At 41.0% G+C, this 26661-nt stretch overlaps 1 protein-coding gene across 1 annotated transcript; it reads right to left on the bottom strand.

The window, feature by feature from the left end:
* Positions 1–185: 185 nt before the first annotated feature.
* Positions 186–25548, bottom strand: LOC115578208 (sorting nexin-7-like). The gene is made up of 6 exons (XM_030411076.1): positions 25052–25548; positions 16199–16409; positions 11017–11127; positions 10192–10350; positions 750–948; positions 186–623 (listed from the first exon to the last, which is right to left on the bottom strand). Exons 1-6 carry the CDS (start codon positions 25546–25548, stop codon positions 340–342), a joined length of 1461 nt encoding a protein of 486 aa, XP_030266936.1. The 3' UTR covers positions 186–339.
* Positions 25549–26661: the final 1113 nt, after the last annotated feature.

The raw sequence follows: 26661 nt of genomic DNA, 5'->3' as shown, positions 1-26661 counted from the left end.
TGTAGTTATTGTTGTTTCTATGCCTTTGCATTTATTTTATCTGTCTGCTTTTTACTCATTGAATTATTGTTGTCTATTGTTTTTAATTTTGCTCTGTGAAGCACTTTGGGCTGCATTCATCTATGAAAGGTGCTATGAAAATAAATAAAGTTGAAGTTGAAGAAGAATGGTTCTGCTTTTCAATTTGGTTATTATAGAGAATATGAGAGAATATGTGTCAGTTGAACAGAGCAGTGGAGCAGAATTGAGTGGAGGACTGCACTTCAGCCAGGCTACCTGGTCACCTCTCACCAACATACACAGAGCTGATTAAACCTGCTTTCTGGAACTGGCACTTGCTTAATATATCGACGAGCAGAGATGCCTCCTCTTATTGTCAGTCGTGAAGAGGAGGTCAGATATAGCAGTGTGGTCTGGGCTCACCTTGAGGGTCTCAGCACACAAGACGTACTCATGCAGGGTGGGTACAAGGACTTCAGACAGATGGTAGATCTGCTCCTCTGTTTCCTTACTGCACCGCACCAAGCAGTTGGCAACACCGTTCAGTGACTCCGCCAGCTCCTCCTCTGACCCCGCCCACTGGGTGTAGGTGGGGCTGTACTGCTTCAACTCATCCACATATTCTGAAAGCACAGAGAACAAAAATTGAACATGAACAAAATGTTTTCATTAGTCAGAGATTATTAATAAGCTATAAGTATGTATGTATAATTGCCTGAAACTAGGAATAATGGTGTGGTTCAGGGTACCTCTCTGCTCCTTGATGATCCTCTGCGTGACTTTGTCCACAGAGCAGATCTTGTTACTGAAGTCCTCCACATACTCCTGCATCAGCGTGAACTCCTCTGGCCGGCTCCTCAGGCCTCGTACCGAGTTGGCTACCGCTCTTACCGTCTCCCCCATCCTGCTCAGGAATCCTGGACCCTGTTTCCTGTGAGATGACAACTCCTGCCACAATCAATAAAGTTGTTGTTAAATGTTTATCCTGATCTAACTGTATTGCATACAACATGATTTTAGATCTCTTCAAATATTTTTATTGTGAAGCAAACAGTATGTCGAAAATACAACCATCTTTGTATTATGTAATGCTTCGTTGTTTTATGAAATAAGCAACAAAACGTACTACAGGTGAGTAAATAAATTAAAAACAATAGCTGGGAGAGAAAAGAGAAAATATATAAAGTGAATAAATAATTCAAATTAAAATAAAGTAATTAAGTGAATAACTCCCTCCCTGTTCCATCCCGTCACCGTCCACCCAGTGCTACTCAGGTTTGTCCTACATCCTGTTTCAAGAAAGAAATAATTAGTTGCCACACTTTTGAAATCCTCCAATCTGTTACTAAGAGAATACCGAATCCTTTCAAGATGCAAGGTATCAGTCAGTGCCATTAACCGTGCTTTAAAAGTCGGTGCCTCCGTCCTTTTCCATTGGAGGAGAACAAGTTTATTTCCCACAGAGGAGACCATAGAATAGAAGGTGGCATTGTATAAACCTCAATTCCAATGAAGTTGGGACGTTGTGTAAAATGTAAAAAAACAGAATACAATGATTTGCAATTCCTTTTCAACTTGTATTCAATTGAATACAGTACAAAGACGAGATTTATTGTTCAAACTGATCAACTTTATTGTTTATTTGCAAATATTCACTCATTTTGAATTTGATGCCTGCAACACAATCCAAAAGAGCTGGAACAGGGGCATGTTTACCACTGTGTTACATCACCTTTCCTTTTAACAACACTTGTTTAACAACAAGTCTTTTGGGAACTGAGGACACTAATTGTTGAAGTGTTGTAGGTGGAATTTTTCCCATTCTTGCTTTATATACGACTTCAGTTGCTCAACAGTCCGAGGCCTCCGCTGTCATATTTTGTGCTTCATAATGTGCCACACATTTTTAATTGGAGACAGGTTTGGACTGCAGGCAGGCCAGGCTAATACCTGTAGTCTTTTACTATGAAGCCACGCTGTTGTAACACGTGTAGAATGTAGCTCTGCATTATCTTGCATAAATAAGCAGGGACGTCTATGAAAAAGACATTGCTTGGATGGCAGCATATGTTGCTCCAAAACCTGTATGTACCTTCCGGCATTTATGGTGCAATCACAGATGTGCAAGTTACCTGTGCCATGGGCACTAACACACCCCCATACAATCACAGATGCTGGCTTCTGAACTTTCCGCTGATAACAATCAGGATGGTCCTTTTCCTCTTTGGCCCGGAGGACACAACGTCAATAATTTCCAAAAACAATTTGAAGTGTGGACTTGTCAGACCACAGCACACTTTTCCACTTTGCTTCAGTCCATCTCAGATGAGTTCGAGCCCAGAGAAGCCAGCGACATTTCTGAATGTTGTTGATATAGGGCTTTCACTTTGTATTTCAGAGTTTTAACTTGCACTTGTAGATGTAGCGACAAACTGTGTTAACTGACAGTGGTTTTCCGAAGTGTTCCTGAGCCAATGTGGCAATATCCTTGACAGAATGATGTCGGTTTTTAATGCAGTGGACCAAAGGTCACAGGCATTTAATGTTGGTTTTTTGGCCTTGCCGCTTACATGCAGAGATTTCTCCAGATTCTCTGAATCTTTTGATGATATTATGGACTGTAGATGACGAAATCCCTCAATTTCTTGCAATTGTATGTTGTTCACAAAGTGGTGAACCTTGCCCCATCCTTGCTTGTGAACGACTGAGCCTTTCAGGGATGCCCCTTTATACCCAATCATGGCATTCACCTGTTTCCAATTAACCGGTTCACCCGTGGAATGTTCCAAACAGGTTTTTTAAGCATTCCTCAACTTTCCCAGTCTTTTGTTGCCCCCGTCCCAGCCATTTCGGAACGTGTTGCAGACATCCAATTCAAAATGAGTGTACATCTGCACAAAAACAGTAAAGTTTATCAGTTTGAACATTACATATCTTGTCTTTGTAGTGTATTCAATTGAATTTAAGTTGGCAAATCATTGCATTCTGTTTTTATTTACGTTTTACAAAACGTCCCAACTTCACTGGAAGTGGGGTTTGTATATTCTGCTGGTTCCTAGTGCTCTCTGATGTCCTTAGTATAACCAAGAATGGATCTGGCCTTAATGTAGTCTTGAAGACCTTTGAGAAAAATGAAAACACTGCTGTCCAGAAATCCTCTAGTTTGGGGCATAGTGTATAACTGCGAAGTAGCTTTGCCTCCGCTTGGTTGTTTTCACAGATTCTATCATCTACACAAATCTATTTTCAGTTTAAGCTCCAACCAGGATATTAAATTTACTTCATTTGAGGCTCTGGTTTTAAAACCATCCTCATCAAATAGTAACAGCCTTGTCCAGGGAACAGGCTTTCACCTGGTTGTACTGTACAGACCTCCAGGGCTTTACTCCCAATTCCTAGAAGAATTTGGTGAATTTATTGCAGATCTTGTGACTCGCTCACATAAAATCGTAATTATTGGGGATGTCAATATCCACTTAAATAAGCTCTCTGACCCTCTAGGGCAAGCTTTTTTTTGAGACTTCTTGATATTTCCAACTTTAGCTTGTCCATGAACCCACTCATTCCAGTGGTAACACTCTGGATTTGATAATTTTCCCATGGACTAGATGTTTCAGCCCTGAACGTCGCTTCCGTCTCCTCTGCTGTGTCGGAACCACTCTCTCATTACATTTGAAGCGTCATTAGCCTGTCCCTATGTCAATGACATAAATGTTTTTACTTCTTAATATCAGCCCGGCAATCATAACGACGCTCGGTGATAAAGTGCCTGGGGTCCTGGCTCCTTTTCCGACTGCGACAAAACCTGTGGAAAGCCTCACAAATGAAGCGAACTCAGTGATTGTTTCGCCTCGATTCTGTGGCACCGGTCTCTACCAAGACAAGACGACCAAAGAAATCTACTCCCTGGTTTACTGACGAAACCCGAGATCTCAAGCAGGCCTGCAGGAAAATGGAACGAGCATGGCGTAAATCTAAATTGGACGTTTTTTATCTTGCTAGGCGTGACAGTGTACTAAACTCTAAGCATGCTCTAAATACTGCTAGAACAGCATATTTCTCCAGCCTAATAAACAATAATAAACACAATCCTAGATTTCTCTTCAACACCGTTGGCTAAACTTACTCAAAACCTAAGTCGAAGAGCTGTGCACCCTTTAATTGCAAATGATTTCTAGATTTCTTTGGCAATAAAATTGATGAGATCAGAATTAATATCCTCACAGTATGATATCCTCAAATACTCATCATCTCTGGCTTTCTCATCAAAGTTTGTTAAAAATATATCCTGCTGCTGATTCTCAGTTAGTCTCAGCTCTAAACACTTTTGAAAACATCTCCCTTGAGATACCGTCCAAAATTGTCTCATCCTCCAAGCCAACTACCTGCGTCTGGACCCCTTTCCGGCAAAACTGTTTAAAGAACTATGGCCAGCACTGGGACCTACAATGTTAAATATTGTTAACTCGGGGCGCTGTTTAGCTCAGTTGGACCTGGGTTCGACTCCCGGCCCGGGTCCCTTTGCTGCGTGTCACTCCCCTCTCTCTTCCCCTGTTTCCTGTCATACTTCAGCTGTACTTTCAATAAAGCCATAAAAAGGCCAAAAAAAATACTTAAAAAAAAAATATATATATATATATATTGTTAACTCATCACTCATGACTGGTGTTGTCCCTTCTAGTTTTAAGTCTGCTGTGGTTTAAGCCTCTACTTAGGAAACCACACCTCGACCCAGGATCGCTAAATAACTATCGACCAGTACCCAACTTCCCTTCTTCTCTAAAGTCTTAGAAAGAGTCTTGTCCCAACAACTTTCAGGCTACCTACTCAATAATAATCTCCTGGAACCTTTTCAGTCAGCTTTCAGAGCCTGTCACTCCACCGAAACCGCCCTTACTAAGGTGGTAAATGACATTTTACTTACTTTAGACTCTAACTCTACCTCAGTGCTTATGTTACTGGATCTCAGCGCTTGCATTTGATACTATAGATCATGGCATATTGTCAGACCGACTTGAAAGTCAATTTGGCATCTCTGGCCTGGCTCTAGCCTGGCTAAATTGTACCAGTCCGAAAGAACACAATGCGTTTCTTGCAATGGTACTTCATCAAATTTTACTGCTGTGAAGTATGGAGTTCCCCAGGGCTCTGTTCTAGGCCCTTTACCCTTTTCTTTATATAATACATCTCTCGGCCAAAGTATTCGGAGCTATGGAATACATTTCCACTGCTATGCGGACGACACTCAGCTGTATGTGCCCATAAAAGCTGATGACAAATCTAAAATCACCAAACTAGAGACCTGCTAATATGCAGTGAAGAAAGTACCAAGATCGCCTTCAACCAACTGCGCAATATAGCTAAAAGTAGGTCCTTCCTGTCCACTGCAGATGCAGAGATCCTGATTCATGCCTTTGTTTCGTCTAGGCTGGATTACTGCAATGCCTTATTCTCAGGTCTTCCATGTGAGAGCACTAAAAGTCTTCAGATGGTTCAGAATGCTGCAGCTAGAATATTAACACGTACAAGAAAATTTGATCATATTACACCAATCTTAGCATCTCTACACTGGCTCCCAGTACATCTAAGATCAGACTTTAAGGTGCTGCTTGATGACTTACAAAACTGTACACAGCCTTGCCCCGTTGTACATGTCACATCTCATTACACCAGATATTCCAACTTGGGCATTACGCTCTCAAAATTCAGGGCTCCTGATGGTTCCCAAGATAAAGAAGAAGTCAGCTGGCTGCAGGGCTTTTTCCTATCGGGCTCCTTTCCTCTGGAATAACCTCCCAGCTGACATCAGACAATCTGGCTCTGTTGACGCCTTTTAAATCCAAACTCAAAACTCACTTCTTCGATTTAGCCTTTAATTAGCCCTTGATATCAACTGTAAGCTTCTTCAGTGGCTAGGTGTCAGTCTCAATGAGTTCCTATAGTACTAGGATTTACAGTGTGCTGCCGACGAGAAACAATCTGTTTATTCTGATCAATATTGCATTTCTCTAACCTTTGTTTTTGTTTTCTGTTCCCACCAAGCTGGCAAGCTGTGTCACTTCTCCTCCTCCTCCTAAGCATGAAGCAACTAAGCAAGAAGAAGACGAAGAAGACCTCCGAAGCAGAATCCGCCTCCTCCTCCTCCTCCACCTCCTCCTCCTCCTCCTCCTCTCCTCCTCCTCCTCCTCCTCCTCCTCCTCCTCCTCCTCTTTTTCTTTCAGGCTCCCTTCTGATGGACCATGGCCCCCTGGGACCATTACTGTTTCCGGGCTCCTGCTGCCTTGAAATACTGACGGATCTGGATTGTCACACCCCGGGCTCTGCTGGATCATTGCTCTCCACTGCCTCACTATCTCCTCATATCTATATTTCTGTAAAATCTTGATGCCTCTCTCCATCTATTACTTATTATTTTGTGTGGCCTGCCCTCTTCCGGGTCATCATGGTGGACAGGAGGTCATGTGGCTCGGGCACCACTTTGTGATACCTCGTCCAGCTCAGTCGTCTCCTGGATCCACTCACTTTACAAGTTACCTTAACAGAAAGTCTGATACAAGTTATATGTAAAATGTGATTTGTTGCTCTTTTCTGTACACGCGACATCTAATTGCATGTCTGTCCGTCCTGGAAGAGGGATCCCTCCTCTGTGGCTCTTCCTGAGGTTTCTTCCATTGTTTTTTTCCCCTGTTAAAAGTTTTTTTTTTTCCCCATCAACATGTGAAGTTTTTCCTCACTCGAATCGAGGGTCTAAGGACAGAGGATGCTGTTCACTGTACAGATTGTAAAGCCCATTGAGGCAATGTGATTGTGATTTTGGGCTATATAAATAAAATTGATTTGATTTGATTTATGTAATTTTACTCTGGAGTAATGCAACCTTTGCATAATTTTAAACTGGATCAAGCAGTGTCTAGCATTCAGTGAGCAAGTGTTGATATATCTCAGACTTTCCTTCCATATATCCTCCGCTATTCCCATACCAAATTCTTCTTCCCATCCTTCCTTTATGTATTCCATGTTCACCTGGTCTAGCTCCTGAAGTGAATTGTATACAACAGAAATTGCATTCCTCTTCATTGTGCAGTCTCTGAGACACCTGTCTAGCTTGTCAGGGGAAGTGTTTTCAAAATGGTGCAGGTGTGTCTTTACAAAATGTTTGACTTGGAGATATCTAAAAAAAAATCACTTTTTGACAGACCATATTTCTCTTGTAGCTGTTGAAATGATACAAACGAACCACTAATGTACAGTCTCCCCACACTGTGCAGTCCAAGTCTTTCCATCTATCGAAGCCTCCATCTATAATAGAAGGGGTGAATGATGGATTGGCTGATATTGGGAGTGTAATGGCTAGCTTCCTGAGTTTGAGTTGTTTTGATATTTGCCTCCAGATCTGAATAGTGCTGTGTATAATTGGGTTATAGCTATAATATGACTTTTTGAGGTGGATGGGAGACATCACAATAGCACCAATCGAATTCGGAATGCAATCCTCTCGCTCCATGTCCAGCCAAGCTGGCGAGCACAACTGTCTCATCCAGCCAGTAGGAGATGCATCGAATATTTGCTGCCCAATAGACTTCACAAAATCTGAGAGGGCCAACTCACCATTTGTTTTACTTTTGCACAGATGCCCCTTTCTGATCCTATGCATTTTATAATTCCAGATAAATGGAAGAATTATAGAGTCTAGTTTTTTAAAGTAGGTTTTACTAAGTAAGATGGGTAAGTTTTGCAAGAGGTACAGAAACTGAGGGAGACAGACGATTTTAATTGCATTTACTCTACCTATCAAGGCAATAGGGAGGGTTTTCCAGAACTCTGGTTTGTTTTTAAACTTATTTGATATAGCCACATAATAAGCCTCAAATAATTTATTATATTTCTATGTAAATTCTAACCCCAAATATGTAAACTTCTCCCATGCCAGTTTGAATGTGGTTCATTCTAGTGCACCTGGGTCACTGCATCGCACTGGCATCAGCTCACTTTTTGCCCAGTTCACTATGTATCCGGAGAACGAGTTAATAAATCAATTGTCTCCAATAAAACAGGCACTGAAGTTTGTGGCACAGATCTTCCTGTGGATGTAATTGACATGCATTTAGTGTCTGGGAGCTGTATAAAACTTCATAACTGGCAAAATGCATTATTGATATCATTGTGCAAAGTAACAGGGGTGCCAGTGCCTGATCTTATCTTATGAATAGCCCTATCACTTTCCCTTTTCCGCAGTTGTCTTGCCAACAGTTTATGAGGTTTTTTCCCCAAATTCCAAAAAGTCTGTTTAGTAAAAGTAAAGGCTTTAGATTTTTTTTCAGAGAGGTGTGTTGAGCTGATATTTGAGGGCTGAGATTTTATTGTATTTCTCTGCAAAGGCTGGCGGCGTTTTCTGCATGTAATTTTTGTATCTGCTCCTCTAGATCTGTCTGCTTTTGAATGCTGCATTTCTTTTGTGAGGACTGATATGAAATAATGCATTCTCTTATATATGCTTTGAAAGACTCCCATAAAAGAACTGGGGAGATGTCATCTTTATCATTTGTTTCAAAAAATAATTCTGAGTCTCCAAATATTCACAATCGTTTTCTTGTTAGCAATTGTGGATCAAGCCTCCAGAATCTAAAATTTCTCCTCAACTCAAGCAGCTCCAGTGAGACAGAGACCGGACAGTGGTCTGAGATTATAATTATAGGTATTTAGCATTACTTACCCCAGATACAAGTTTGCCGTCTAGCAGAAAAAAATCGATTCTGGAGTACACATTATGAGCTCAAGAAGGAAACGAATACTCTCTACCAGTTGCATTCAAGATTCTCCACACATCCATCAAATTGATATGTTTAATAAATGAATTCAGAAAATTGGAAGCATTGGATTGAGGTAATCTCTGATTTGATGTTATGTCCAAATAGGTATCTAAGACCAAATTGAAATCCCCGCCGATAATGAGATTTGTACTTGAAATATCAAGGAAAGTGCGTTTTGGCTCATAACTCTAATATGTTTTGTCACACATTCAAATCCTTATATCCACGCGTTCACTGAATTCTGCTGAATCTCGTCATATAGGCCATGCTCATCTCCGCCTGCCGCAAACCTACTTTTTCGAACTCCTCCCAGGCGATTTTACTGATTTGCACAAAACTTTGAACACAGCATCTGTGGACTCTCCTGACAAAAAGTTATTAAAAGATTTTTCATATTCCAAACAATACTCAACTTATTAAATAGCTTCCTCAAACTTGCTCAAAACACAAAGTGTTACATATCTCCACATTCGTCTGTCTCAATGACATGAAACTCAGGTGACTACTTCCCCATGAGCCTGGGATCAGACTAAAAGTCTTTCTAAAAAATTCTGGGTCATCCCAATTTGGTCCATACACGTTCAGTAATGTGATTGGTATGGAGTGCATCTCTCCTGCTACCATAATGTATCTCCCATCCTTGTCAGCTATGGTAGATTTATGTAGAAAGGGAACATTTTTACTAATTATTATGGCTGCTCCCTTTGCTTTGGCTGTAAATTTGGAATAGTATACTTGGTTTATCCATCTGGCTCGAATTTCATTGTGTGCTTCATTTTTTAGATGTGCCTCTTGTAAAAAAAAAAAATCACATCTGCTTGGATCTGTCTCAAATGAGATAGTACCTTCCCTCGCTTTACTGGTTCATTAATTCCATTTACATTCCATGAGACAAACGTTAGATTTCCCCCTGTTCTCATGTCTCCTCGTCCAGGTCAAGTTTTGCATTACTTTTTTCTCTGCATTTTTGACGTGCCCCTTCTCGTATAGGGGTTCTCAAAATGTTACTTGGTAAATTCCCCAAAATTTCGTTCGTATGGTTTTGTTGAAATGGAGTTTCAAACTTAAAATCTGTGAGAGCCACTGGTGAGTGCATCTTCCTCGCTCATCGCTCAGTAGCGCTCCCCCAACATGATTTTAGATCATAAATAAGTATGTCAATATGTCTGATTTGGGAATAAACCTGAATAAATCTGTGATGAGCAGCAACTATTGGGCTTCATGACATTAAATAGCTAACACACCTGTAGCTTAGCAGAAAAACAACACCTTCTCAAAAGTCCAGCAAGCTTCATTAAACAGTGTAAGTATTAACGAGTGAAATGTGTGTGTGTGCACATGTGTGAGTGCAAGTGTGAGTGTGAGAGAGATGGAGATAGACCTGTGCTGTGAGGAAGACTTTTAAGTGCTGGTTGTAGGACAATATGGGATGTGCAGATATCTTGTTAAGGAAGCGGTGCAGAGCTTTCCTCCTAGTCTCAATGAAGTCATCGTTGAAGCGCTCCACCATGCCTTTCATCACAAACTTCTCTGGGAGAGGCTGAGGACACATGAAGACAAGGCAAGGTGCAAGGCAGATGCAGACCAGCAACAGAAGATGACATTTTATTGTTGTTAAAAGCTAATGGTCGGTTTCTCTGATGTACTTTCACATATGTGAATACATAAATTAGTTTTTATTAACTTGGAAATACATAGCATTTCAGTTATAGGGTGAGAAATCCTTTAGTCTCATTTAGCTCAACAAACTCAGTTACTTAAGAAATATCCATTGTTAGCAGTCTGGTACTCCACAGCTTTTCTGGGACTTCTTTTTAAAATTTTCATAAGTTTGTCAGAGCCTAAAACCAATGATCTGCTTATCTTTACAAATACAGACCTACAGCAGATGCCTCACTATATCAAATTCAAATTTGTTTATTGAAACAAATCATGACCTTAAAATTAAAAGACAATTTGAGCTTTTATGTGCATATATTGTACAATAAATGTATTTCAATTCAGATTTGTTGTTGTAACCTGTCTTTAATACAACGAAGTTCAACAAAAAAAAAATGTCAGCTCTCTTCAAGTTGATTCTCATACAGTGCGAAAATGAATGAATGTTTGGTGTTTGTGACATGTGATGTGGTAATCATCCAAAAACTGGTCCAAGTGGCAGCAGCACAGGTGTGGTAAGCCAATGATGCAGTGAGCCGATACATACATGGACAATTAGTGTTGGGTGGTTTTCTTCCAGTCTGCTTCGGAGCCACAGGAAGTCCTGGTAGCGCCTCCAAACCTCATACTCACTGGAGTCAAACTCGCTCCGTGTGGTCTAGAGAGAGTAGTTGCAAATTATTCCAAATCATTCTGTTGTTTCACTTAAAAACATGGTACATTTAAATGGACAGTAGATCTGGCTTTTCTAGTGTAAGTGACAATTTAAGTGACTTTAAACACAAGTCAGCATTCACAGAAACATTCATGCACTGGTGGCAGAGGTTACCATGCAAGATGCCAACTGCCTATCAGGAGTGATAACCATTCATACACACTCACACATCGTTGGAATAGCACAGGGAGCAAATTTGAGTTCAGTATCCTTCCCAAGGACATCATGTCAGATATACTGCAGGGGTTAGGGATCGGACCAACGACTCTGAGCCACAGCCAGAGCCCAAAATGAGGTTTGAATTAAGAGATCCTCAACTAAGGATCAGAACTTTCTCTTGGTTATACTGAAGGCACAACATTAATTTATTACTCATTCTACAACAAAGAGCGGTACAATGAAAGACAAGTTGTCTTTTAGTATCTTTTGGGCTCTGTGCAGAGATTATTAGGGCCCGAGCAGGTTTTCGACATTTCATAATATATTGTCATCCTGAATTTCCACCACTAGGTGGCGCTATAATCAAGGAAAGTACATTTTGGCTTTAACTCCCATACACTTTATCGCACATTCAATAAACCTTATATCCACGCATTCCATGAATTGTGCTATATCTGATATGATAGAGGCCAAGCCCATTTCCGCCTCTGTTTTTTTTTTTTTTCGCAAATTCGCCAAATGTCGCAAACCTACTTTTGCAAACTTATCTCAGGCAATTTCCCTGATTTGCACCAAACTTTGCACACAGCATCTGTGGACACTCATGACAAAAAAGTGATCAAAAGGTTTTTCATTCCAAACAATACTCAACTTTGTATTGGTTTGTCTAAATGACATGAAACTCAGGTTACTACTTCCCCATGAGCCCCTAAGGCTCTGTGCAAAATATGGGCCAATGACCACCAGGTGGCACTCTTTAAATTGAAGTATTTTATATCTCATCATCGGTTGGTCGAATTAAAATGAAACTTGGTAAATTTTTTGTCGATGTCCTCCTGAGGATATCTGATGAAGGTGTTACCGATCCGCCAAGGTTAGGGTTCATGGCGCTCTGGTGGCAGTCTAATTAGTCTAATTGTTTTTGTAGTGACGATTTATTGTCGCAAATGATCGCATTTTTCACTGCCTGAACATACCCCACAACTCTTGGAATATGCATCACACCTGCCGAAAAATGTCATGATCTATTCTCATCCTCAATTTTCACGACTAGGTGGTGCTGTAATCAAGGAAAGTGCGTTTTGGCTCATAACTCCAATATACTTTGTCGCACATTCAAATCCTTATATCCACGTGTTCACTGAATTCTGCTGAATCTCGTCATATAGGCCATGCTCATTTCCGCCTGTCACAAACCTACTTTTCCGAACTCCTCCCAGGCGATTTTACCGATTTGCACAAAACTTTGCACACAGCATCTGTGGACTCTCCTGACAAAAAGCTATTAAAAGATTTTTCATATTCCAAACAATACTCAACTTATTAAATAACTTCCTCAAACTTGCTCAAAACACAAAGTGTTGCATATCACCACATTCTTCTGTCTCAATGACATGAAACTCAGGTGACTACTTCCCCATGAGCCACTAAGGCTCTGTGTAGAAATTTTCACTCTTAAAATTCAAGTACTTTATATCTCAACGCCGGTTGGTCGGATTAAGACAAAACTTGGTACAATTTTTGCCAATGCCATCCTGAGGACAGCTGACAAAACTGTTACCAATCCGCCTCTAGGTGGCGCTCTGGTGGCAGTCCAATGAAATATTTGCCACTGTGCCCACACCCTAACTATCATGTCAATGAAATTCATAGGCGTGGTATAGACTGGCCCCTGTAACTGACACCAAAAACGATCAGCAGGTGGTGCTAAATAACTCCCCAGCCAATATTTTTAAACCTTATATCTACGTGTTCCCTAAATTCAACTAAATTGTGTCAAGTAGGCCACTGCAACTTTAGCGGTAAATTTCCATTCACAAAATCGCCAAAAATGAAAAACATACTTTTTCCAACTCCTCCTAGGCCATTTCACCAATTTGCACCAAACTTTGCAAGTACCATCTGAGGACAAAACTTATCAAAAGCTTTCCCCTACGTCACACCTAGTGGCCGTGGTGGTGCAGTCCATTTCATGCTAAGCCATAAAACCATCAAGTCATTATAACTTCTACATACAATTTGCCATCTACTCAAAACTGCTCAAACATGTAGAGGGCGTTGCCCTGAATACGTCTACGTGGCACACCCCGACGGCAGCATGCCCCAACACGCGTGGACTGCAAGGACCCGTTCATCGCTGCTTGCAGCTTTAATTTTATGTTTGGCACTGTGCCCGCACCATAACAGTTACGTCAATGAAATAAAGGGGTGGTACAGACTGGCCCCTGTAACTCACACACCAGAAATGACCAGCAGGTGGTGCCATTATCAACACAAAAGGTTTTTTGGACCATGATTTCCACATAATATATTGCACATTTTTAAACCTTACATCTACGTGTTACCTGAATTGAGCTGAATTGTGTGATGTCGGCCACGGCCACTTTTGCAGTAAATTTCCATTCGCAAAATCACCAAAATGCCCCAACACGTGAGGACTGCTTGGGCCCGTGCATCGCTGCTTGCATCATCATCATCATCATCATCGTCGTCGTCGTCGTTGCTCTGTAGATGGTTACGAATGATCTTCTGGGCAGTTTTAATCACCCACTGTAGAGTGGGTAGGGAGTAATGTGTGTAATAGTGTGATGCAAAAATGAATAAATAGCTTAAATCTTGATAATGATTATTGGTAGTAATAAGCAATTTGCACAGCAGACTGTAGGTGACTGCTGGTCAGCCATTTGTGACAGTCAAATTATCGTCTTACCGATGTTTATGCTGCGTAGCACTGTTTTTTTCCAGTGCTTCACAATGAGTGGTGGTGAATAAACTGAATCTGCATGAGATCTAAAGCCAGAATTAAAGCTGCAAGCAGTGATGAACAGGCCCTGGTAGTCCACGCGCGTCAGGGCATGCTGCCGTCAGGGGGGCGCCGTGTACCAGGACCCATTGGCTGGACAGTGCAGGAAGGGATTAAATGTCATTTACTGTGTCCAACATGTGGCGATTTGACTATGACTGTATATTGGCCTATGTGTTCAGGGCTGGACTCTGGTCAAACATATGAATTTTGTCCAGATCGGAATGAGGAAGTTGTTCCTTTATAAATTTGACTGGCCTGCTCCTGCCAGTATTAAATAATGTACGCTGAAGTCAGAAGAACTCCCTGCAATCTACATAAAGAACCAATAATGAGAGGACTACACAGTGCTAACCTACAGACTCTTCAACAGAGGTTTGCCATGGTTAGCAAGGCAGCACTGCCCTCTAGTGGAGAAAGCCTGAATGTACGGCATTGTAGAAATCTGTAAACCATGAATCAGGTGAAAATCCTGAATAAGGAGGCTTTTGTAGTGGGTAACCTAAGCTATTTTCTCACTTCTCACGACATTTCTTGTGTGATTTTTTCTAGTCACAAAAAGTGACCATTCAATTGACAATGTCTGACTTCCTGCTGGGTTTGAGGTATTGGTCCGATAGGATTTTTTGTTCATCTGGTCATGATATACATGCTCATTGATTTTGGTACATATCGGTTTCATGTACACGATTTCATCAGGAGTGTCAACAGATGCCATGTGCAAATTTTTGTGCACATCGGCCAAACGGACTATGAGGAGATGAAAACTGGTGAAGCCCCACATTTCGCAATTTTGCAGATGAAAAATATCAACGGAAATTGGCGTGGCCTATATCAGGAGATTCAGCTCAATTCAGAGAATGCGTGGATATAAGGATATATTTTTGAATATGCAAGATAGTATGTGGGAGTTATCAGCCAAAACACGTTTGCCCTGTTTATATCGCCACCTGCTGGTGGACACATGTCATTTTTGGTGGTTGAGCTACTGGCACTAGTCTGTTACCAACTACATGAATAAAATTTTGGTTCATTGTTATGGTTTGGGTCACTTTATCAAAAATGTATTTAGATGGCCACCAGAGGGCCACCTGGGGACGGATTGGTGACCCCTTCTTCAGCCAACCTCAGGGGACCATGGGCAACAATTGTACCAAGTTTCTTCTTAATCGACCAAGCCGTGTTCAGCTATAAATATTTCGAAGTATAAGAGCGCCATCAAGTGGTCATGTCACCAAATTTTGCACGGAGCCTAAATGGAATGTGTTAATGTACGACCCAAGTTTCATGTCAATCGGACAGACCAATGTGGAGATATTCAACACTTCCTGTTTTCGCATGTTTCTTCAAAAATGTATCAATTCCTAACTTTGGTCTTGTGTTGAATCGGCACTTTCTTTGCAAAGCGTTCTGTCAGCGACAGTCCAGAGATGTGCAAATTGTGGTGCAAATCAATGAAATTGCCCTTTTAGGAAATCAAAAATGATCTTGATTATGAGAGGTAAAAATTCACGACGATGATTATAAAATTTTTCATCAAGACTGATGTGTTTGCCAAATAAAATCGCGTTTTCATCCATGTTCAGGCAGTGAAAAAAGCAATCATTTGGGACAAAGAAAAAAAAATAATAATAATCATTAGAAAAACAATAGGGACCTCACAGGTCTTTACCTGCTCGGGCCCTAATTATAATCCTTACAATTTCAATAGGGGCCTTTCAGGTCTGTGACCTGCTCGGGCCACAGACCTGATTGCAACAAGGTCAGTCACAAATATTACATTTCGCCTTTCTGATATTCTTTAATAAGAACATGGTCATTAAGCAGTTTCTTCCTGACTCTGCTGTTCTGCTGCTCGCAACAGATCAGGACTACTCTGCAGCTCTCCCAAATATCAGCAGAGCTAGAAACAATTTCCCAAAAAAAGATGAAAAAATGCCTTTACTCTTAGGCCTAGAGGAATAATTCAATATGCAGTATTCTGAAAATTATTGGCCAGTTCGCACTAGTTTTCTACTCTGCATACAGAAATGTACAATATGATATCCTCACCTTGGTCACGACTCTGTACATGATGAAGGTTTCAATGGCAGTGACATGGCTCTCTGGGTTATCGACGTCGATGAAGAGGTCTTTGGTGTTGGCATCCAGCTGCTCCTCCTCATCCTCCTCCAGTCTGTACTGGTTAACCATGGAGCTAGGAGAGTTGGGCATGGGACTCCCATCTGCCAGGGATGTGTTCTGAACCAGTGAGAGGATGCTACTGTTAGCCCACAGTGATGTCCACAGAAAACACAAGTTCTCCAAGCCCTGTCACTTATAATGTGTGAACAACAGAGCGCATAACCATGAAAATCTTTGAAAGGAGATGGTCTTAAAATAGGCACCATCATTCCCATATGTATAATTTATTGAACCACTTCTACACAAACAGCTTTACAGGCTTCAAGTTGGCCAAAAAGAAATCAGGTATCAGAATGGTACAGTCGAGTGACATTCTTTACAGTTTGCTTTCACATGGGCTTGACCACCATTTATCACAGCAACCTCTATCAGAGTTGTAAAACCTTTTGACTACAGTGTCACTGAAACTGTATGTCCTTCCTCCTAAAATGTGATTTCAAGTCAGCCCTGGAACCTGCCAAAAACAAAAAACCTACATCTCTCTATAAAAGCAGGGAATCTCTGTCTGTCTGTGTGTCTGTGTGTGTGTGTGTGTGTGTGTGTGTGTGTGTGTGTGTGTGTGTGTGTGTGTGTGTGTGTGTGTGTGTCTGGCTGGCTGCTGCGTGGCTTAAGGGTGTGCAACATCGGATTTGTTTGGACTACAATGATACTGTTAATAAATTATTTCATAGATCAAATTCCGCTAGCATTGTCAATCATAGCCACCATAGCCATGTGCGCACCAGAGCCAATCACTGCACCCACCTCCACAACACACTTTAAGAAACAAGCAGATTTATACCTGCAGCGGCGCAAGATGGACCGGGATTTTGTCGGCGGTTCAGTCCTGTTCTGTGCATCTAAACTGACTGCTGTGGATTAATGAGACTAAATAAAATTGGTTCATTAAACATATTTGTGGTTTTCACAGTAAAAATCTAACTTTTTCCTACTCTGATTTTATGTTTTTTGTGACTTTAGGTCCATTTTGTTAATACAGTATGTCAAAATGAAAAAATAACTGTACACACATGTGAGGTTGTGCTTAAAATAATGACATCAAGCAAGGCAAGGTAAATAGTTTTTAAGCTGAAATATAATGGTAAAATCAAAAAAAGTCAAAAACAGCCAATTATATCCCTGACATCCCACCTTCAAACACAGCCTCATTTGGCCATTCATGAAAACGCTACTTAACCTCCCACTTTGCTATAGGAATGCACGCTTCCTACGGGCAATTGCACTAGTTCTATCAGATGCAAAGTAAGCCTGCTATTGGTATACAGTAATTATTAACTCTATATCACATTTACCTGAGGGGTAACTAATTTATCACACACAGTGGGTCACACTATCATAAAGTCCTGTATCTTTTTTTTTCCATAGACCCAAGCACTGTGTAGTCAAATCTGAGCAAGCTAAAAGCACCAATCAATAACATAGAATTCAATAAGGTGTCAGGGCAATGCCATCAGTACTCTGATCATTTTAGGGCTCCTTGGTAACAATGACTTAAAGTAATAAGTTGACTTATTTGCTTACCAGTAGAAGTCAGATGAGAAGACTGACACCATTCTCATGTCTATCATAACGTAACAAAATCCATCTACAGGCACCTATCTAACTCGGTCATTGACAGACTTTATATTGTTTGTTTAATCCATACAAACGTTTGAAAACAGCAGTTCAGCATTTTATTGGGGGCTGTTTTGATCATGTTTTGGCTGGAATAATAACCTCCTACAGTTTTCACTGGTTGGCTACACAACTTTTTTACAGTATAAGCAAGATATTTTTTTAGAAGATTATATATTTTCCTATTCACCATTGCTGTATTTCAACAACTTTTGAAATACTGAAATATTCTTCTTCTTTCACACATAACATGTACATCAGTGTTCTGCCCGCCTCTTCGTGTGCATAGTATGTCCTATGGTAAAAGGTCGGACTCAGGGCTGGACAATATAGCATAAAAAGGAGACTATATTCAAATACAAACTATGTGTGGATATTTTAAAATCTTCTCAAAAGCACTTCCTAAATGCAAGGACTAGACCACAACATCAAATATCAAATTTATTCTGAACCAAATGGCTCAATAACAATATTGAAACAACATTTTGGAGATGACTATTGGACTATAAATGAGCAAATTTCAACAGATCATTATCAGTAATGAGGAAAAACAAGTATGAGAACAAGTAGAAGAGTCTGGTAAAATAATAAAATGAAATCACTTTACTCTAATACATCGTTTTAATGTAGAAATACAGCATCAAGGCTGTGCGGCTGAACAAGAGCAAGACATTTTTTTGCAGAATGTTAAGACATCACAGTGCATTTAACCCCTGACCTTTTAGATATCAAATATCATAACTTCATCATTTTATCCTATTAGAAATCCGTATTTCAAATGTTATCATAATTATCATGTGAATTTCTCAGTTATGGCCAAAAAGACCTCTGACTAGAGGTTAGATCGGACCCAAAAAATAAAGCCCGACCCAACCCATGTCCATGCAGGTTGTGTCGGAGCCAGGCCCGACCTGACACATTTACTGTAATTATGAGCCCAAGCACAATTTAAACCCGACAATTTTTTACATTTTTTTAAGTTGTTTGAACTACAGAAATCTGTTAAGAATTTCCTTTAATGAATAATGCAACAAGTGCCACACTTAATGCACTCAACAAAGCTGTCATCACTACCCACGACTTGTGATAAATGGTTCCATACCCCTGACTTTCCTCCAAACTTGCTTAAAGTTACTTCTCCTGTTTTTATTTTCTTTCTTTACATCTTCAAGCTCCATGTTGCACTTAAGCTGAACAATCAGTGTTGCCGGAAATGGTTACTTATTATCGCGTTTATTCAGTAATGAGTAATCTAAAGCGTTAAAATTTCCAAACCAGTAATCACATTAAAAGTTATTTATTCAGGTCACTGTGCGTTAACTATTATTTTTGTCATTTTCCTCAGTAAAAATCTATATTTTTGCTTTCTTCTTGCGTCTTGGGGAGTGATGTCAAGTATGCGACAAGTCATGTTTTTCAGCATGAGGACAACTCCCTTGCAACACCAGGCAGTGACACAAACACAAACTACAGTGGAGGGAGCAGAGAGAGGCGCGTTTTCTAGCTGGAAATACAGTCATTATCAGTCATTTTGAGTAATAAAAAAAAAAGAATTAAAAAAAAGAACACAAACGCTTAATCAAGGGCTCAGCCCGGCCCGGCCTGGCTAGTCAGGCTCGGGCAGAGAATCTAAAGTCTACCTCTGACCTTTGGCAATGAAATTCAAATCCCTTCATCCTTGAGTCATCATGGACAATTTTATCAAATTTAAAGAAATTAAAATTTTCCAATGTGTTTCTGTATATTGGGTTCATGAGAAAATGGTGCCATGAGGTCACAATTACCTTGACCTTTGGCCACCAAAGTCTAATCAGTTCATCATTGGGTCCAATTTAACATATATTTTACTGAGAAATAACTCTGTTGAGAAATGCAGCTACTGTATGTTTACAGTCATTTAGATATGGAATATATTACACACTACAGTTAAATTATAATCTTTGCTTCCGTTTTAAGGAGCTAATAATCATCATTTCAGAAGACGTACTGCCACTACTTTCAAAAATAAAGAATATCAACAGTGACACACCCAGTTTATCTTTTTTTTTTATATTTTATTTTTATTGAAGAAATAAAAGTCAGCAGGACATGCTTCTTGCACTGTACATTTTTGTTTTTAAAACAAAAGAAAACATTAGAGACAAAGACAAAAAAACTAAGACATTACAACACAAAACACAAAACAAATCCAAAAAACAAAGAGTCTGTGTAGTGGAGAGCCAGGTGGAGTTACAGTACTTATGACTCTTTTACGTGAAGTCTGCTCTATATGGGTTAATATAGTCAATCCATCCTTTCCAGCATTTATTAAATATGTCTGTCTTGAGTCTCAAAAAAAATGTTAATTTTTCCATTACAAAAATATCATGCATCACATTAAACCAGTCAGTTAAAGTGGGTGAACCTTGGCTTAGCCATTTTTTGGTGATGGCTTTTTTACTGGCGACCAACATGACTCTGAACAAGTAAGCCTTGGAGAAGCCGAGAATCTGTTGTGGCATCATGCCTAAGTACAAGACCTGGAAGCAGGAGTCAATCCTAACTTTCAGAACTTTTTCCATACTATCTCTGACTGTCTCCCAGAAGTGGGCAATCCCAATGCAGTCCCAAAACACATGATAATGATTTGCTTTCTGAGCCCAACAACCTCTCCAGCATGCTGCCTGCCTCAGCCTGGACTGTTGAACTGGTGTTATAAAATATCTAATCATATTTTTCCAATTAAACTCTCTCCAAGACAGTGAGTTAGTTGTTTTCCATTGCTTTTGATGCAAGTTTTCCCATTCCTCTGTTGTTAATACGAAGTTTCCCTCACTTTCCCATTTTTTCTTAATGTAGGATGTGTTTATCGCACTTAGTTCTTGAAGGCCCTTGTACAACTTGGAGATAGTTTTGAGACCCGACTCGGCTCTGTATGCTGAAATAAAAACTCCTAGTATGCCCTTCCCAGATCCTAATTTTCCCAAGTCATCTTTACTAAATATGCTATCAATATGATGTCGCAGCTGTAAGAATCGAAATAAATCCTGTTTAACAAAGTCATGTTGTTCCCTCAGCATTTGGAAGCTTTTAAGCGAGGATTTCACAAAGAAATCAATATAAATGTTAAGGCCCCTCTCCTGCCATGACCTAAAGTTTGCATCCAGCCTATTTGGAGTAAAATCTGTGTCGTGGGCTACCCAGCGGTTAAGCGAGTAAGGCTCCTTGGACCCAAAGGATTTAGCTACTTTAAACCAGGTTGCGAGTGAAAGATCTAACCATGGGTTGGGTTTGTCCCCCAGGTGGTGTTTCAAGTTGCTATCTCCAAGAATAGCCTGCAGGGGAACCGTAGTCGGATATTTGCATTCAATCGACTTCCATATTGCTGAGTAATCTGGGTTGCATATATTTATTAAGGATTTAATCTGAGCTGCTTGGTAATATGTTTTTAAACAAGGGAGGGCCAAGCCCCCTTTGTCCCTCGGCACCTGGAGGGTTTTATATCTGACTCTTGGTTTCTTGCCATGCCACAGGAATCTCGAAATCCACTTGTCCCATTCTGCAAATTTCTTATCCGAGATCTCCACTGGAAGTGACTGAAATAAATACAGAACCCTTGGGAGAACATTAATTTTAACTATTTCAACACGCTGGATCAGTCCCAGGAAGGGCAACAGATTCCCCCTGTCCAGGTCTTGTCTAATGTTAGAAAGCAGTGGATCATAATTTTCTGAGGCCAGTCTCGTTAGGTCCTTTGGTAGCCACACTCTCAGATATTTCATACTATCAACCTCTCTAATAGCATAATTGTCTCTAAATTGCTGACTGGTTGTATAATTAAAAGTTAAGAGCTGAGATTTCTGAGAGTTCAATTTGTAGCCTGATACTGATCCAAAATCTGTGAACGTTTTCATAAGAGCAGGAAGAGAATGGGCCGGACGCATCAAGTAGATCAGGACGTCGTCCGCGAACAACGCTATCCTGTGGTCACCCGCCAGTGGAACTCCATGTATTTGATCATTCTGCCTAATCAGTTGACCCAGAGGCTCTATAAAGAGCGCAAACAGAAGGGGACTGATGGGGCACCCCTGGCGGCAACCGCGCTCCAATTCGAAGGACCCTGACAGGGAGCCATTTATTTTTATTCTCGCTGTCGGTTTGTTATAAAGCGCCTGGATTGTCCGTATGAAATTGTCATGGAATTGAAACTTATGCAGGGTTTTATATAGAAATGACCAATTTACAGAGTCAAAAGCTTTTTCTGCATCTAACCCTATTATGACTGCTTCAATTTGCTCCTGATTTATCTTATGAATTATGTGTAAACTCTGTCTGATATTATCTTGTGTTTGCCGTTGCCTTATGAAGCCAGTTTGGTCTTGGTGTATGATCTCAGGCAGAATCAGCTCCATTCTTTTAGCTAGTATTGAGGCAAAAATCTTATAATCCTGGTAGACTCCTCCTTAGTAGACTCACAGGTCTGTAATTGGAACATTCCTGCCCATCTCCTCCCTGCTTTGGGATAACTGTTACAAACGCTTCCCGCCAGGAGGGGGGCGTCTCCACCCCCTGCAGCACCCAATTAAATTTCCTCAGCAGCAGAGGTGTTAAAGGTTCTCTGAGTACTCAGCTGTGTACCCATCTGGTCCTGGGCTTTTGTTCGTCTTAAGCCCAGAGATTGCCTTATTCAATTCTTCACTAGTAATGGCTGCGTTTAGAGCATCATTTTGGGTGTCAGACACCTTTGGGAGGTCCAGCCCGCCAAGTAGGGGTGTCAACATCTACACGTGTAAACGGCTACACGGATAAGAAATCATAACCGTTTAGAAAAATCAATAACCGTTTACACGCCTTTTTTTCCCCTCCACCTCCTCCTCGTTCATTTCTCATCAATATATATACTATTCGGGGTTTCCTCTACATGTAATTTACTGTGCCGCACTGCCACGGCAAAATAAAAGCCGCCACACCTTAAAAATTCAGGCATAAATAAATCTAGTGGAAATATTTTACCGTCGTCTTCCACCACAGTCTTTGACGTTAACTAGCATGTTGGATATTTAGCTTGATAATTGGCTAGAGGATTAAAATGGTCACTTAGAGCAGAGTCCTGCACGGGTCACCGCATCCGACCCGTTTTCCGACAGTAGCACAGATTACATTCCGTACCAGAGCCGACCTGCTATAAATTGATACCGACGGCCGAAGGAAAATTGGATGGATGCAATTTTTAAAAGTGAAAGTAAGATAATGTTGCCTGAAAGCTTCAGATAATAACATTAACTAACTATACAATTAAATGTTCCCACTAGCGCAGTTATTTGCATACATAATAGATGAATGGGGCACAATGTTACGTTGATATAAAAAAAAAAAAAAAAACCCGCAGCCACAGCCAGTGTCGCGTCACGTCACTTCAAGTTGACTGGGGGACACGATGGCGGCGGTCAACAAGCGGAGCACTGTGTGTTTTTTGAACAAACTGCCAGTGGAAATCAAGTTGAGTGTAGGCTATGTCAGGCAAAGTTGGCTTACAACAACAGCACGGGATCCATGCTAAACCACCTGCGATGGAAACATCCGAACAAGTTGGAGGGAGAGACTGCTGCTGGCATCGGTGCTACCGCAACTGCGATAGAAAGAGATCATAAATCTCCGACGTGTAACCGGGTACACGTCGGTTAGAAGCCCCATTTACACATGTAGAAAAAATTGTAAACGTTGACACCCCTACTGCCAAGCATAGATGTTGCTTGATCATCATTGTTTAATTTTGGCTGAGTGTACACATTTTTGTAAAACATCTCAAAACTCCTGCTGATGTCGTCCAAATCATATTTTATTCCATTGTCCTGGGGGTCTCTAATCTTATAGATGGTCCTCTCAGCTTGCTGCTTCTTTAGCCTATAGGCCAATAATTTTGCCATTGCCATTTGAGTTCAGTCTGACATTTAGATCTCCTCCACAAATCGTTAGGCCCTGAGCTTTAGTTAACATTAAATCAAAAATGGTTGAACCCCCTTTTCTTGAGTTTAGCGTGGTAGGCTCAGAGAGTTGTGTTTCCTGAAGGAAAACAATTCCCACCTTTTCCCTTTTCATTTTGCTCAACATTTTACTCCTCTTAATGGGATTGAGAATGCCATTCACATTATGTGATAATACCTTAACCAAGCCTGTTGCCATTGTACTTTTTTATGTCATCTCTCGTCCTGTCACCAAGGTAACCTTGCCTTCGTTGCTACACAGTCATGTAAAGAAATCAAAAACTAAATGACAACACTGGAACGTGGAACACAGTGTTGAAAAAAATAACACAGAAATGACTCCCTGAAATGGGGTCCTGTTTGCGACCCTGTTGGAGCCGTGGTGACTTGACGGCTCAGAGGGATAGACTTCCTCTCCCACTATGGGTAGAAGGCCCTCTATGAGAAGTAAGCGGTGGTACATGGTAGTTATAGCCCCCCGTTACATGGCTGTCAGAACTACTAGTAAGCCTGTCTAGGTAACATAGACTGGACAGGAGGTGATATGAGCACAAGACATGTCAATAAACACCTTATTGATGAACAGAGGTCCGGTTGTTTTACAAAGTATAATGTTATATCTAACGTTTGAACTCACCAACACGTTATTCAGTCCCCTTGCCTTTCAGCAACACAAACTTGTCCCTAAGTTGAACATAGAAGTTCCTGTTTCTCAGTCAAATTCGTTTAGTTTCTCCAGGTCAGCCGCTTAATCCTCTCTGCCCAAGTCTCCGGAGGCTTGAACACCTTTATGGGTAAGCCCCTTGCTGCCATGTCTTTGGTTGCCTCCTCCGCCGAGTTGTAGATTCGGGTTTCGTCTTGAAAGAAGACCCTCAGCTTTGCCGGGAAAGGCGTCTGGAATCGTATTTTTTTTCTCCCTCAGCACCGTTTTGGCCTCTGCATACTCTTTGCGTTTTTTAAGAATTTCTGGGGCATAGTCATGGTCTAAGTTCACTTTTCTTTCCTGAAAAACAAAACCTCGTTTCTGCCAGGCTGTCTTCACGACGTCCTCTTTAATCCGGTGACTCGAAAATTTGACCACGAACGATCTTGGTGGCGCGTCTTTCGGTGGTCGGGGACCCAGTGCCCGGTGGGCTCTTTCTACTTGCAGGTCCGAGGAGGGCTGAAGATCCTGGTTTCGATCAGTAACTTCTCAACAAAGGAGATCACAGAAGGTGAGTTTTCCTCAGCACCTTCACAAACACCGTGGATCCTGATGTTGTTACGTCTGGATCGACCCTCCTGGTCCGTTAGCTTCATTTCTAGGCGGGTCTGCACCTTAAGTAGCTCCAGCACCGCGACCTCCACGCCTTGCACTCTCTCCTCCGCCTCCGCAATTCTTTCCTCGGCCTCGTCAATCCTGATATGTGTCTTATTTATGTCTTCCCTAATTTCTCTCTGTTTCTCACCGTTTTCTCGGCAGAAATCTCTCAGTTCTTGAAGAATCACATCCAAGTTCGCCATGTCCTCCTCCGCCGACCGGCCCTCTGTAGCTAGCTGGCACAAGCTAGCTCTGCTCTCGTCCACCGGAGATTTGTCGGTCGGGGGGCTCTCTCTGGGCTCTTTGCCGAGGGTTGACTTCTTTTGTTGTATCTTAGGCATAATATGTGCCCCTACTATAACTTTATTAGACTTGAAACAAATTTTGGCCAAGTTACAGGGGCTTTAGAAATTAGCCGGGGGGAGCTGTTAAGTTAGGCTGATACCTGCATGGCCGCTCGACCGGAAGTCCCAGTTTATCTTTGATTACTAAATCTGGGAGCCATCTGGGTCCTGTGGGCACATTTTCAATTTGCAGATCTATCCAGATGGTGTGGGGGTTATGACTGTAATAATCTAAACATTCTCAGTAAAATTTGGACTGGATTAATCCCCAGTTAGTCCATTCACTCTCTTTTACACAGCAATAAAGACTAAAACTGACGAAAATGCATTAGACCTAAAATCACACAAAAAACATCAAATCTGAGTAGGAAAGTTAGATTTTTTACTTTGAAAACCACAAACATGTTTAACAAACCATTTTTAGAATTTAGAATGCAAATATTAATTGTTGTTTGCTAAATTTGTATGCAAGTTTTAGAAAATTATATCAACTATTTACATTAAAATGCAGGCAATGCCTCAGGCTCAGGTATCCCTCAGCTCCTTCCAGCTCAAAGAGGAGCTGCACTGCCTTCTCCACATTCAGTAGGCGACTCATTGATTTGACACGTAAAACAAGAAAATTACTACACTACACACCACACTACACACTTAACACTTTTCTTAGAATAGCCCGATTTACCGTTTGTTCCTGCACCAAAAGCGCCCAAAACATGACGACAATATTCGGTAAAAAGCATGGCGTAAATCATTTATCATAAGTCTGGTTTGACTTGCCCTATCAACACAATTTAAAAACTGGTATACTTGCTACTACATCATCTTCAACTTAGGAGAGTTAAGTTGCTGTTATATGTACTGCCCAACACTAACACTAGCAGTTTCTTGTGAACATTAGCTAGCTGGCTAGCTAAAATAGCAGACTACTGCCATATGAGACAAATTTACATGTATCGTTACCAGGCGAAATGTAGACGTAATCAGGATCTAATCCATAAAGCATATTATTCACACATGCACTGCTACCCTGGGCTGTGTGGACATTAGCCAGACGAACGGTATGTGAGAGGCGGTCTAATTCTTTTGTACTACACATGTGAAAAGCCAGTT

The sequence above is a fragment of the Sparus aurata genome, unplaced genomic scaffold, assembly GCF_900880675.1.
Source record: "Sparus aurata unplaced genomic scaffold, fSpaAur1.1, whole genome shotgun sequence".
Lineage (NCBI taxonomy): Eukaryota > Metazoa > Chordata > Actinopteri > Spariformes > Sparidae > Sparus > Sparus aurata.
The sequence above is the reverse complement of the archived record's forward strand: the minus strand, read 5'-3'. Positions and strand labels throughout refer to the sequence as shown.